Here is a 13,993-nt window from a genome sequence, read left to right on the forward strand (position 1 = left end):
TCAATCTCATAGGAATGTCTCAGAAGGGAAAACTACAGCCATACATTATACATCTAAGCATATGAATGAAAGCCAGTTCACCATGCCAGATTCCAGGTGAACAATCCCATTTGTCTTTTTCCCCTTATCTTTGTTTCACTGTGATTTACTCTCGTGCATATGCCCATCAACTCTCCTTTCATTTTAATTGTCATTTATGAATTCAAGAAGGTAAGTTGTAGTAACCAATAAAACTACCAGAATTCCTTGGAGATGTGGAAGGAATTTGAAGTATATCTAGAAAACCATGAGAGAATGTACAAATTCATGCAATCAATATCAAACCTGGATCTCTATAAGAGCTGCGAGATACATTGTGCTATTTAATGCAAATGAACAAAGCACTGCCAACAACCTGTTACTATCTCCACTACCTCCCTCCCATTACCGCTTCCATCTGCATCAATCCCTCCTCACCTGGATTCATGTGTTGTTTACTAGTTCCTAACTCACCCCTCCCTCTCACCCCTTTATACTGATTTTCTTCACTTTACCCTCTCAGTCTTGATGCAGGATCTTGACCTGAAACGTCAACTATTCTCTTGCCTCCACAGATGATGGTGACCTGGTCAGTTCCTCCAGCAATATATTTTTTGCTCCCAATGCCAGCAGCTGCAGTCTCTTGTGTCTCCACAGTCAATAAAATAGTCCATATAAATTTGCCCATTTAGCCTATGTGCAGCTCACCAAAGAACACGCTTATTAATAATTAGAAATTGATTATGCCAGAAACATATTAATCAATGTGAGCTATCTTAGGTTCCACTACATTCTAGTATGCCACCACAATACCCTTCACATCGCATGACTACAACATGTTATGTGTGATTCACACCATGAATATTATTCTACAAACGAAGCTGAGTTACTCCAGCATTTTAGTTGACTCACTGAGTTACTCCAGCACTTTGTGTCTTTTTTTTGTAAACGAGCATCTGCAGTTACTTGTGGCTGCATTGTCCATAGGTAAACAGATACTCATCGCAACACTGTTGTAGAGAGTTTTTTTTATGTGATACCCTTCAGTTTTGTATATTGCATTAATTTAACAAGACGGTTTTTCAAATGATTGATATTTAAATATTTCAACTATTAGTATGTAATTAAGATTGCTAGATCTTTATATTAAAAATGAATTCATTATTTTCTTGTTTTTACAGAGTTTTTCAGAGAACTCTTGGAAAATTCAGAGAAGTCTTTCAATGAAATGTTTATAAAGACTTATGGCCAACTCTACATGAAGAATTCCGAGGTGTTCCAAGATCTCTTCACAGAACTAAAACGGTACTACATAGGTGGCAATGTAAACCTGGAAGAATTGCTCAATGATTTTTGGGCCCATTTGCTGGAACGAATGTTCAAGCTGGTAAACCCCCAATACCATTTCACAGAGGACTACCTTGAATGCATCAGCAAATACACTGAACAGCTCAAGCCATTTGGAGACGTGCCTCGAAAGCTAAAAATACAGGTGACAAGGGCCTTTATTGCAGCTCGGACCTTTGTGCAGGGGTTGACTGTTGGCAGAGAAGTTGCCAACAGAGTATCAAAGGTAAGAAATGTATTCCTCTCAATTAAAATTGAGCACACTATTTGGTTTAAGTACACATTTTGGCACAGATGAAAGAAAAGTTAAAAATGACTGTTTTCAGCACCAAATTTGGAAATGTTGCATCATGGTTCAACCCATTGAGCCCAAATAGTCCATTGTTCATCCTTCATAAGCAGATTTCTGATATCACCTTTATTCATCCTGTTCCGATATATCTATTGGAAGATAAAAGAAGGTGCTTCTTAATATAATATAGCAATAGAGCAATGTTCACTTTACGTATTTAATTTTAAATGATCAATATTACTTTTTTTGTTGAGGCTGATAATATTGAATCATCATTACAGCATAATTTATATAAAGATTAATTCCAACTCGATTGCCTTGTCAAGAATGATGTGAATTGCTTACAATGGGAGATTTTGTAAAAAGATTGCAGAAGCATTTTATGTTTATTTTAGTTTAGTTTAGTTTAGAAATACAGCATAGAAACACCCCACTGAGTCCATGCCAACCTGTATACTGAACAAAGGTATTTCAATACTTCTCAATTAAGCTCAAATTATTATATTTTAAATCACAGTTATTGCATTGAAATTTGCAATAAGTTAATTTTGCTGGTAAATATTTGCTTAGTGGCCTCAACTGGATGACACAGTTGGTAATTCTCTTCTGTAACCTTGCCTTAGGTTAAACAGATTCAGAGCAATTAAACTTAAAATCTAGGGCGGGAGACCTGATATGAAAAGCTTCATAGAACCATATAACTGGAAATGTTATGGCAATTCATCCCTTTGAATGTTCATAGTAGGGCAATCCCGTCAATCCCATTAAATCTTCATTTCCCAATGCACCCCAAATTATTCTCGCCAAATTGGCTGTCCGCACGAAACTGCTGCTAATCAATTAAAGATTTTTCATATTTTTGATAAAAAGCATTAACGTACCTAGGCTTCCTATTAAAGAAGAGGTAGATGGCCCCATTTGAATGAATGAACCTCCACTAAATGTGGCAGACATAGCCAGAATAAAGCTAAGGGGCCAGATATAAAGTGTGTCTGCCACCTTGAATCAGAAACTTAAGGAATTTGAACTATGTGCAGACATCGAACTGCAGAATATGCCATAAGTAGTCATCTGGCCGGTCTCTGTGGACATTTGGCTGAGCATCATAGCATTCTGACCTATTGAACCATATTGTTCAATAAGTACAAGTTGCTTACTTGCCTACAACTATTACAATCTATTTTCATTTCAGGAACAATAATATTTCACTTCTTCCTTCAAAATAATATTTTTGTTTCTGGTTGTTTTCTAAATCTCTTAACTTGGATGATCCATTTTAAAACTCAAACCCAGTAATTGCATCTCACTTTTTGACATTGTTCAAAGTTGCGTCTCCTTTCCATGAATGTACATTTATTATATATTCGTGTAGTTGATTACTTTGATCATGTAATGCTTTTTACTACTGATTTGGATTTTTACACGTGATACTGCTGTTGTGGTTGCTGATAATTTTGTTGTTGTTTCTGTCGTTGCTGTTAATGCTCTCTGTTTTATCAGTTCAGGTGTAGTCCATAGGTGGATTCTGTTCTATTTCATTTGCAGGATCATTTCAACCACAGCCTTAAAGGGCTTTCTCATGGTGCGACCTGAGGCAAGACTTAACAAGAGTTTAACATCGTGGGAACCTCCTGGGATAACAGTACGGCATTCGTGGACCACCGAGGACCTCCGTGGCACTAACGGCAGGTAATCGTGTAACTTGTTAAGGTCGGGAGAAAATTCAAACATTTTTGAATTTCTCCAAGAGTGACTTGAGCAGCGTTGCAACATTGTATGAACGCAGATGCCAGTGCGATATCCGTAATGACTTTTGCGGGTACCGTGGGAACTCCTGCGAACGGTAATATGGGTTGAGCACAACACCGGCTGAAAGGAGGCCATCGAGAAGCAGATGTACGCCTTTGAAAATTTTTTGGCATTGGGTTCTTTAAATGTTTTATGTAATTTATGTTTTTATGTGTCTTGAGTTCTATGTGCAAACCCTTTCCAGTTCCAGGTATCAGAGTGTTGGAAGCAGGATGCCAGAGGCCACTCAGCCACTCTAGCCTGCCCCCACCCCCCCACACACACTTACCGGGCGCAGGTGGGCATAGGGGAGTCAGAAGACGTCTGCCATGGTGCAAGTCATCTGGAACTTGGTCATCTGCTCATTGCCAGACCAGTGGAAAACCCCACTGACCGAGGAGTCTAGTAGGGAGGTATTCCTCATCAGCAGAGGGACCGCACAGTAAAGCAAAGCAAGATTCCAGCTGTGATAGTTTACAGTCAACTGTTCTCCCTCTACCCCCCATCTCTCCCCCTCGCTCACTTCCCCACTCCCACCCACCTCCCTCCCTCTCTCCAGGGTGGGGGAGAGGGATGGGATCGGGGGTTGGGGCTCTACTCCCACAGGTGGTGCTCGGACAGCTGCTGACACATCAAGGCACGTGGAGGGGGTGTGAGCGTTGGAGAGGGAGGGGAGGGGGGCACTGACCTGTAGCCATCGCTCGGACAGCTGCCGGCACACCAGGGCCACATCGGCCACGTGGGTGGGGTAACGTTGCTGCCAGTGGTCTACGCTGGCCATCCGCTCGCACCCCTGCACTGCCCGAAGAGGATGGTGAGCGAGGGGTAGAGGGAGAACAGTTGACTGTAAACTATCACAGCTGGAATCTTGCTTTGCTTTACTGTGCGGTCCCTCTGCTGATGAGGAATACCTCCCTACTGGACTCCTCGGTCAGTGGGGTTTTCCACTGGTCTGGCAATGAGCAGATGACCAAGTTCCAAATGGCTTGCACCATGGCAGACGTCTTCAGACTCCCCAATGCCCACCTGCGCCCAGTAAGTGTGTGTAGGTGGGGGGGGGGGCAGGCTAGAGTGGCTGAGTGGCCTCTGGCATCCTGCTTCCAACGCTCTGATACCTGGAACTGAAAAGGATTTGCACATAGAACTCAAGACACATAAAAACATAAATTACATAAAACATTTGAAAAAGCCAATGCCAAAACATTTTTAAAGGCGTACATCTGCTTCTCGATGGCCTCCTTTCAGCCGGTGTTGTGCTCAACCCATATTACCGTTCGCAGGAGTTCCCACGGAACCCGCAAGAGTCATTACGGATATCGCACGGATATCACACTGGCATCTGCGTTCATACAATGTTGCAACGCTGCTCAAGTCACTCTTGGAGAAATTCAAAAATGTTTGAATTTTCTCCCGACCTTAACAAGTTACACGACTACCTGCCGTTAGCGCCACGGAGGTCCTCGGTGGTCCACGAATGCCGTACTGTTATCGCAGGAGGTTCCCACGATGTTAAACTCTTGTTAAGTCTTGCCTCAGGTCGCACCGTGAGAAAGAGCCATTAGGGTATAAATTTTACCAATAACATGGGCACTGGGATGTGAAGCTTGATGACTGATAACATAATTAGACAATTATTTGAACAGTACACGTTCATCACTTCGCCTCAGCGTGTTTCAGCAAAAATAATGAAAAAAGTAAATTAGGTTTACAGAGACTGTAAGTAGATAGGTCTCATGCTTTCTTGACAGTGTTCATGCAGAGCATTATTAGTTATATCATCCTGGCTTACTCCAAACTTTACAACCTCACATTTATTTGCATCCATTAATACAGGTACCACTCTTTCTATGTTGCTGTATCCTGCTCCGCTGATGTGAGTGATTTAGATACAAATGTTATAAATAAAGCCACCTTGTGCTGGGACAATTTCAAGCCTTTAAAAACAACATCTTCCTGTTAGATGAAAGAGATGTTCTTTTTGATTCAGTATGACAGGCTTATCTTGGTGAACACCTTTTCGATTTGTTAAAACTCATTTCATGACATAGTGACCACTGGTATTCACCACCTTCATTCATTAGTTTGCTCTGGTTTGTTATCTGATCTAACATATAAGCAACGAAAGAAGTGATGTAATAGATTGGGCACAGAAAGTATTAGCTGAGGTCTTTTTTTGTGTTAGTTTAACTCTATCTTGTGTTTATATTATTTCAAAGAATTTAGTTTCTTTCTACTCTCCAATGTATTTGTCAGCATTTAATGAACCCAGCCTTTCTTATCCATTCCACAACTCATGGAAGAGACTATCACGGGCTCTGTCATCCATTCTATGGGTTGATGTAATCTACTAAGCCAACAGCTCTCTTACATTTTCTGTTAGTCTAACTTACTTTTTGCTGAAACACTCCAAGTCCCTAAGGGCGGCATGGTCTCGCAGCAATAGCGTTGTTGCCTTACAGTGCCAGAGACCCTATGGGTGTTGTCTGTATGGGGTTTGTACGTTCTCCCCGTGACCATGTGGGTTTCTCCCGAGATCCTCAATTCCTCCCACACTCAAAAAACGTACAGGTGTGTAGGTTAATTGGTTTGGTATCAATGTAAAATTGTTCCTAGTGTGTGTTGGATAGTGTTAGTGCACGGGGATCGCTGGTCAGTGCGGTCTCGGTGGGCAAGCAATATCTCTAAAACTAAAGCTAAGACTTGAACAATAAAATGTGTACTGTCCAAATCATGAGTTGAATATTTTCATTAATCAATCAATCAATCAATCAATCAACCTTTATTGTCATCTTGCAAGCAACAAGTACAGTGCAAAATGAAAAGACGTTTCCCAGTGAATAGCGGAGCCTCGCACATGAAATTTAAAACACTTCTCACATAATAACACTAAAAAAAACAATCCAGTCCCTGATGGAACAGAATAAATAGTTAAAATCAGGTAAAAAACACAATGTTAAAAACAGTAAACCAATCATAAAAAAAATGTCCGGGGCCGCTGATTTGAGTGGCCAGTGCCAGTTATTAAAGTGTCCGTGCCAGCCGCAGAGTCAAGTCAAGTCAAGTGACTGTGAGTGCAGAGTGACTGTTTAGCAGCCTCACAGCCTGTGGTAGGAAGCTGTTTAGCAGCCTCGTAGTCCGGGCTTTGATGCTTCGATATCTCTTGCCTGATGGCAAGAGATCCAGGTGTGTGTGGAGGGGGTGCAGTTATTCCTCACCAAGCTTCACATTTGAGTATTCATATTCAGCTTTGGGTTTACTGAAAACACTGGCCCCCACCAGCAATGCAGATTTTTGATTAGTTTGATTTCATTCTTTTGAATCTAAGCTTATGTTTGGGAGTCCATGACAACTGTTCCCTCATCACAAAACAGCAGTGAAATTTGCCTGACCTGCTCACAGCCAAATCAATAGGCTAGGATATTCTGACCCAATTCTTGGAGTTCCCTTTCAAGCTTTATCTTCAATTAGATTAGTAATTTACTTGGGGCAGTACTGATCACTGTTTCATTTGGGGGGGGGGGGGGGGGGGGGGGGGGGTTGAGAATGATTTTGCATTAAAGTACCTGTACTCTAATACTCAACAATTTCATCCAAAAGCACTTTGATATGGTATATTTTGATTAGACCTGGTTTGTTTCTTTATGCTTTCAGTTTCCAAACAGCATGTTTATTGAAGGTAGACACAAAATGCTGGAGTAACAGCGGGACAGGCAGCATCTCTGGAGAGAAGGAATAGGTGACGTTTCGAGTCAAGACCCTTCTTCAAACTGAAGGAGTTTTGTGTCTACCTTTGATTTAAACCAACATCTGCAGTTCTTTCCTACACATGCATGTTTATTGAGATCAGTTATAGATCTTCACAACCTCACAACTCAGAATGGCAGGTCCCATTTATCCCAACATCTCTGACTTTATTATCACTACTTTCAATACCCTGTTCTTGTTAGGTTCCTTGGTAATGCTGAGTTATTGTTTCAATTATTTTGTTTCATAATCTGATAGTTTATCCCATTCACTCTTTGGAATATGCTGACTCTCTTTGGAATAAATTAACTTAGATATTTATGCTTTGAATAATTTCCAAATTATTTTGATGTTTGATAATAATTTAATGTCCAATGATTTTTTGCCAAGAAAATCCTTGGCACTGAATAATACGCTAAAACGTTATTGTGTGGTAGCACAAACACTACTTTCGTTGTGGACGTAGCTGGCAAAATTTAGTAACATTCCAGTCTTAATGTATTTGGTGGTACAGAATTAACGATTCCTTCATCTGCTTTACCATTGGGGATTCAGAGCAAGTCATTTGGGAGTTGGTATCAGAATCAGGACCGATTTGATAATCAGTGGTTATGAGGCGATTGAGAATTGATTGGCGAGTCAGGACCATTAAATGTTGAAGGTCTCTTGCTTGGTGCACAAGGAGGAATTTCATAGTTTGTCACTTGCAAGTTACAGTTACATCTCCTAGTTGCCTCAGAGTTGAACCATTTTAGAGAAATAGCCAGTCTTCTGAAAAGTTGTTGAATGATTAAAACAACTGTTAACCTCATTCTGTAGTTTACAGTATAATAACATTCTCACTAAATTAACATAATTCAATTCTATGATAAACATCTAGCAGTTTGTCAATATGTTTCTTATAAAAGTATAGGGAACATTGTACAGTACTTGTAGCTTTAATTTATACCAGGCCAATTCCTAAATTTTGGATGTCATCCTAGTACTGGTAGCTAAAAGTTTAGTTATATAAACTTGGATATTAGCTTGAATGTAGCAATATGGAACATGTTCACTTGATACTAAAAAACAGATTGTAGGCATAAAATGCCACTTTGAATGTAGAACATAACCATCCGTGTAAACAGTCTGGTTGACAATGTGCTTTTCATTCTACAGTTGTGGTACATCATTGAAGTGTTTTCATACAATTGATATAGTAATCATTGTAAGCAGTAGCTACTTAGAAACAGAATATGTAGAGAACTACAACCTGACCATATTTTCCATTCCCCTGTTGCTGGATTAATGCTACACTTCTTCCCTTTTAACTTCAGTATCACGCACTGATCTTTGCTTCAGCTGTGGTTTTGCAACTTTCTTCCCAAACTATTTTGGTTTCATGCATCTTTCCAAGTGTTTCCAACATTCTCTCTGTGGTTATATCTACGCCTCTCTTTTGCACTATCTAGGCTGAATTGTCTCATTCTGTTTCTATTTTTCTATGTTTCTAAGTTTCCAACCTGACATTCACCTGTAGCATAGAACTGAAATTATTTTACGTTAGTAGCCTTACAAATATGTGGCAGATTCCATCATTTATGCTAAGAAAGAAACCCTAAAGCTTATTGGGGCATATTTTGCTTTCTGCTTTGGGTAAAGTCTACTGGTGTATACAGTGGTTAGACTCACATAGTACACCTTTGATTGGATCAGTGGCACAGGCAGGCAACATTTCTACACTGAGAACACAAGAGACTGCAGATGTTGGAAACTGGTGCAAAAAATATATTGCTGAATAAACCCAGTGGGTTAAGCAGCATCCGAGGTGGGAAATGAACAGAGTTTTGGGTTAGGACACTTCTTTAGATTCATGGAATGGGGGGCCACGGAAGGCTGGTAAAGAGAGGTAGGGATGGAGCAAAACCTGACAAGTGATAGGTGGATTCAGGTGATGAGGGGTGATTGCCAGATGGGTGGAGATAGTGTCAAAGGCTAGAGATGAAATGGAGACAAAAGGATGGCAAATATGGAAGGAAGAGGAGGAGTGAAATATAAAGCCAGAGGGACAGATAGTTTAGTTTAAATTACTGTCATGTGTACTAAGGTACAATGAAAAGCTTTTGTTGTATGCTTTCCAATCAAAGAAAAGACTATACATGATTGCAATCAAGCCAAATACATTTAGTGCAAGATAAAGTCTGATTGAAGATAATTCAAAGGTCTCTAATGAGGTAGATGAGAGGTCAGAACAACACTCTGGATGGTGTGAAGACGGTTCAGTTGTCTGATAACAGCTATTGGTGGAAGTGAATAGGAGGAAGGAGAAGAGGGAGAATAACAGAAATAACAGGGGACTCGGGCTAGGGAGTGGTTGGGACATGAGAAAAAGGAGAAATGAACAGGGTGATGGGGGTAGTGGCAAAAAGATGTGCACACCGGCAGTAGGAGTTGCACTATGTTGTAAGTAATCTGTATACTTATACCTTTTTTGGTATAAAGAAAGTTAGTTGATTATAGAGTGCAACATGATTATGATGATAGAAAGGTCAAATCACATAGCTCTGGAAATTTGATCAGGCATTAATGATTGCAAACAGCTGTTGTTACACCAAAAGCATAATTTGTACATCAGAACAGCATCAAAGGACATAATTCATGCTATTAAGAGATGTGCTTGTCATTTGTGCTGAACCATTATTTTTCAACAGCATTGGTTGTTGAATAGGTTTCAGTCCAAAGTTAGGAACCCCATGCAAGTAAGTTCCCTCATTTACACTCTTCCTTTTGGAAAAGGACATGCCCTCCACTAAATCCAAAAATGTCATCCATTGATCTCATGATCACCATCAATTTTGGCCCTCACGCTAGACTTTGGTTTCTACACTTAATCTCTCATCAATCCCACTCCATAGTCACCACTTTTGGCTTCCCAGCTTCCCAGCTTCCCAAATGCTCAATCCCTCAAGCATCTGCTGTAATGCCTAAGTCAAAACCTTGATACAAGTGGTCAGATCAAGTCCCCAGCACAATTGCTGGCCCACTGTCCCTCAAGACAGTTCAAACCTGGACGTGGGCCTCGTCATAGACTTCCTTTGCATCTTCGGCAATGCCAAAATATGTGACCAAGGTAATTAATTTACATCCAGTGTCTTGCACCTTGCATGATGCTGATTTTTACTGTAGTGGTTTTGTGCACCACTATGGTGCAGCTATTAGCACTGCTGCCGCTACATAGTTCCTGAGCCTGAAGTATGATATTGACATTGAGTGTTGTCTGTGTGGAGTTTTGCACATTTTCTCTGTAACCATGTGGATGTCCTTTGGGTGGTCATAAGGGCATAAGTGACAGGAGCAGAATTGGGTATTTTGGCCCATCAAGTCTACTCCTTCATTCAATCATGGCTGACCTATCTCTCCCTCCTAACCCCATTCTCCTACCTTTTCTCCATAACCCCTGACAACTGTACTAATCAAGAACCTTTCTATCACTGCCTTAAAAATATCCATTGACTTGGCCACAGCCTTCTGTGGCAAATAATTCCACAGATTCATGCCCTGTGATATGGTTTCCTTCTGCATCCAAAAGATATATGGGTTGGTGAGTCAATTGGCCACGTTAAGATGTCTGATGTAAGCAAGTGAGAGGTAGAAACTTGGAAGAATTTATGAGAATATGGAGAGAATAAAAATGGGATTGATAAGATTGGTGCAAATGGGAGATTGATGATCAGCACCAATTTGCAGGGCAGAAGAGCCTATTTCCATGCTACATCTCTCTATAGCCCCATGACTGGTCATTAGTTCACCCACATCAATGAATTTCTAGGCTATCATAAAATGTCTGTTATGTTTTGAAAAGTTTGTAAACTCAGATTATCTATTCAAATTGAACTTCCAGACTACCAAAATGAAAATCTACCTGTCGTGTTTCAATATGTATAGTTGGAATATTATGCACTTGTGTTCCTCAGCTATTTATTTGTCAACATAGAGACTTCCTAATTTTTATTAGGTGTGCTAGTTATTTGTAATAATTAAGAAATCTATATAGACCAATGTGAACACAGATTGCAAGAAATACTTCAAGATATAGTCCGCAATTCATAAGAGAGAGAGGGAAGAGTGATATTGCTGTTAATGCAAGGCCTCCAAAGCAAATGTCAATTAAGAAGCTCCATAACAAGCAGAAATGGGCAGATTTATTTTCAACGGCTTTGTGGATGCTCTTGGCAAAGTGGTGTTCAAATGCAACTTGGACAATTTAAATGTACCAGCTCTTCCTTTCCATTACTATAACTCATATTGAAGACTTTTAGATGGGAAATAATTGAGCCCCGAACTAGTATAATATAGCCTTTTGACAGCCATTAATTTCACCAGAAATGTGTTGCCTGGACTGTTTTCAAAGCCTTGCAAATGCATTCAAGATACTATATTCAAAGGAATCATTGAGAAAGTGAGCCTTATTGTTTGTAGCCAGTAATGAACGCAGTGTTATCACAGCCTGAGCAGTCAGATTCTAAAAAGTGAGAAATGCTGCTCATTTGTTAAAGTAAGTCCTTTTAAATCATGACTTCATAGCCAGTCATAATATACCACACATTATATTTTATGATGCCTTCACTCAATCAATCTTTTGCAGAAAGTGACGTTCATTGTACCATTGTAGACTTAATGGAGTAGATGAGTAGAGCTAATGACAATCTTTTAAAGAATATATGTTGTAATTAAAAGTATGCTCATCTAAGCAAAGAATGTTAATGTGTGGAATATTAAATGTTTTTGCATTTGCGTAAAGCCTCATGTTATTCAAATCTGTGGTAATTATACGCTATCAGACATGAAAGTTAAAACAAATGTACTTTGAAAGCAAGCCTATGATTAAAAATATCCGTGCATGCATCACAGAAAAAAGGTCATTTAGCCTGTTGAGTCATATGAGATTTATGTAAGAGCAAACCAAATAACCCCATTCCCTACATAGCACTGTAACTTATTTTCATGGATGTACATAACCAGTTCATGTTTTAATAATACAGTTGAATGCATCTCTACTGCTATTCTTGCCACTGCATTCCAGAACCTAACCTAACCTCATATGGATTTTTTGATAATCATTTTCATTCTCTTTTAACTTTCCACCAATGCAAGCAGCTTGTCTTAACCTGTTACTATCTCTTTACCACCTCCTCAACTACTTCTTCCCAGTGGCCAGGAGCTGATCCCCTATTTGCAATGCCATTTCCCTCCATTGTAAGGCACAATGGACGTGATCCCCAGTACACAACAATTCCATGAAATATGCAGGGGACACCATTCCTATTTGAAACAGATGAAGAAGGATGGTGGAGCATTCTTCTCAAATTTGGTTGCTTGCAGAAATTTATTTCCATTCTTTGGCTGCATCATGTGTCTAGTCAACTGATCCACCACAGACTCAATTTCAGTTCAAGGAGCTGGGAAAGAAGTTAAGGCAGGTCAAAGCATGGCAGTTGATAGGTGGATACAGATGACGGGGTGGTGTTGTTCAGCAGATATGTGGACAAAGGATAGAGATTAAAAGAAGACAAAAGTGTGTCAGGTAAGAAGAAAAGAGGAGTGAAATATAGCCAGAGGTAGTCTACCAGGCCACAGTGAAGTAATCCCTCCTGCATGCTTTCAATATTTGTTTACTTGCAGCACATACCTGAAAGGATCTGCAGAAGTACCAAACAGCACATTTTTTGAAATACAATTCACATCTATTGTCAGGAAAAGTGAACACCTTAGAGCTCATAGAACTGGAGTGGAAATGAGGGATTATCAATAGAGAGAAAATAAATTGGGCAACAGACTGGACCACCTCAGAAGCCTCAATCAGTGACATGCTTGACATAATGAGGGATGTATACACAGCAGGTAGGGATACTTTAGCCTGCAAATGTGATGAGTGAAGGCAGAGGCTCAGTCTCCTCTATGCTGGAACATCAAGTGGAGAAACTTTTCATTGCTGCTCAGTAGACTTGGTGGCATGCTCTTCCCATAGCTTTCAAAGTACCAAACACCCTAGTTTCTGCTCTTCATGATGATTACACCAAATATTGCTGAAGGATTTTTCAGTTGGCAGTTCACAAATGTATCTGACAGACAAGCAAATGAAACGCTCAGTTTAAAATTTCCAACAGCAGATAGTATCTTCAGATTAATTCCTGATTCATATATGTCTCTGAATTTATCCCTCAACCTCAGATATTATGATTTACGGTTTTCTTTATTTGGAAAAGATATACAGTATATGGAAGGCTAGATAGATGTGCTCAGCAAAGCCAATTGTTGGGTGTTAGGCAGACATTGATCTCACACTATTCATAGTAATCATGGAAGAATTTATCATATTTTGAATCAAGTACACTCAAGTGAAAATATTAGCCGTTTAAGCACAGAACTCAAAGACTAATCGTGTCAATGTTTCCAGTTCCAGGTATGATACACTGCTCGGCCTGTACTATATTTGATGCTTGTCCATATCTGAACAAGCCAATAAGTGGAATTACTAAACCAAAAATTATTAATAACACTTTGGGGTGGTCGAAGCTACTGCAGCTTGGAGCTCCCGCAGTCGGTCTCTAACCGGGGACCACAAGCTCAGCGATGATAAAGTCTGCAGGCTCCCACGGTTGGCGCTCCAAGGAATGGCTGCCTTGCCAACATCTGTTTCGTCCTTTTCCTTCTTTGTTGTTTTTAGTATGTTTTAGTGTCCTTTAGCTTGTTTTATGTGGGGGGTGGGGGAAATTGTTTTAATCCCTTACCTCGACGGACATGCGTATCGTATCTCCGTCCGCA

At 40.0% G+C, this 13,993-nt stretch overlaps 1 protein-coding gene across 1 annotated transcript in view; it reads left to right on the forward strand.

The window, feature by feature from the left end:
- Positions 1-13,993, forward strand: part of LOC129698002 (glypican-6-like) — a 738,013-nt gene that overhangs the window by 496,832 nt on the left and 227,188 nt on the right. The window contains exon 3 of the mRNA XM_055636811.1: positions 1,200-1,591. Coding sequence (XP_055492786.1) covers positions 1,200-1,591 — 392 coding nt within the window. The remainder of the gene's footprint in view (positions 1-1,199; positions 1,592-13,993) is intronic.

The sequence above is a fragment of the Leucoraja erinacea genome, chromosome 6 (genome assembly GCF_028641065.1).
Source record: "Leucoraja erinacea ecotype New England chromosome 6, Leri_hhj_1, whole genome shotgun sequence".
NCBI lineage: Eukaryota > Metazoa > Chordata > Chondrichthyes > Rajiformes > Rajidae > Leucoraja > Leucoraja erinaceus.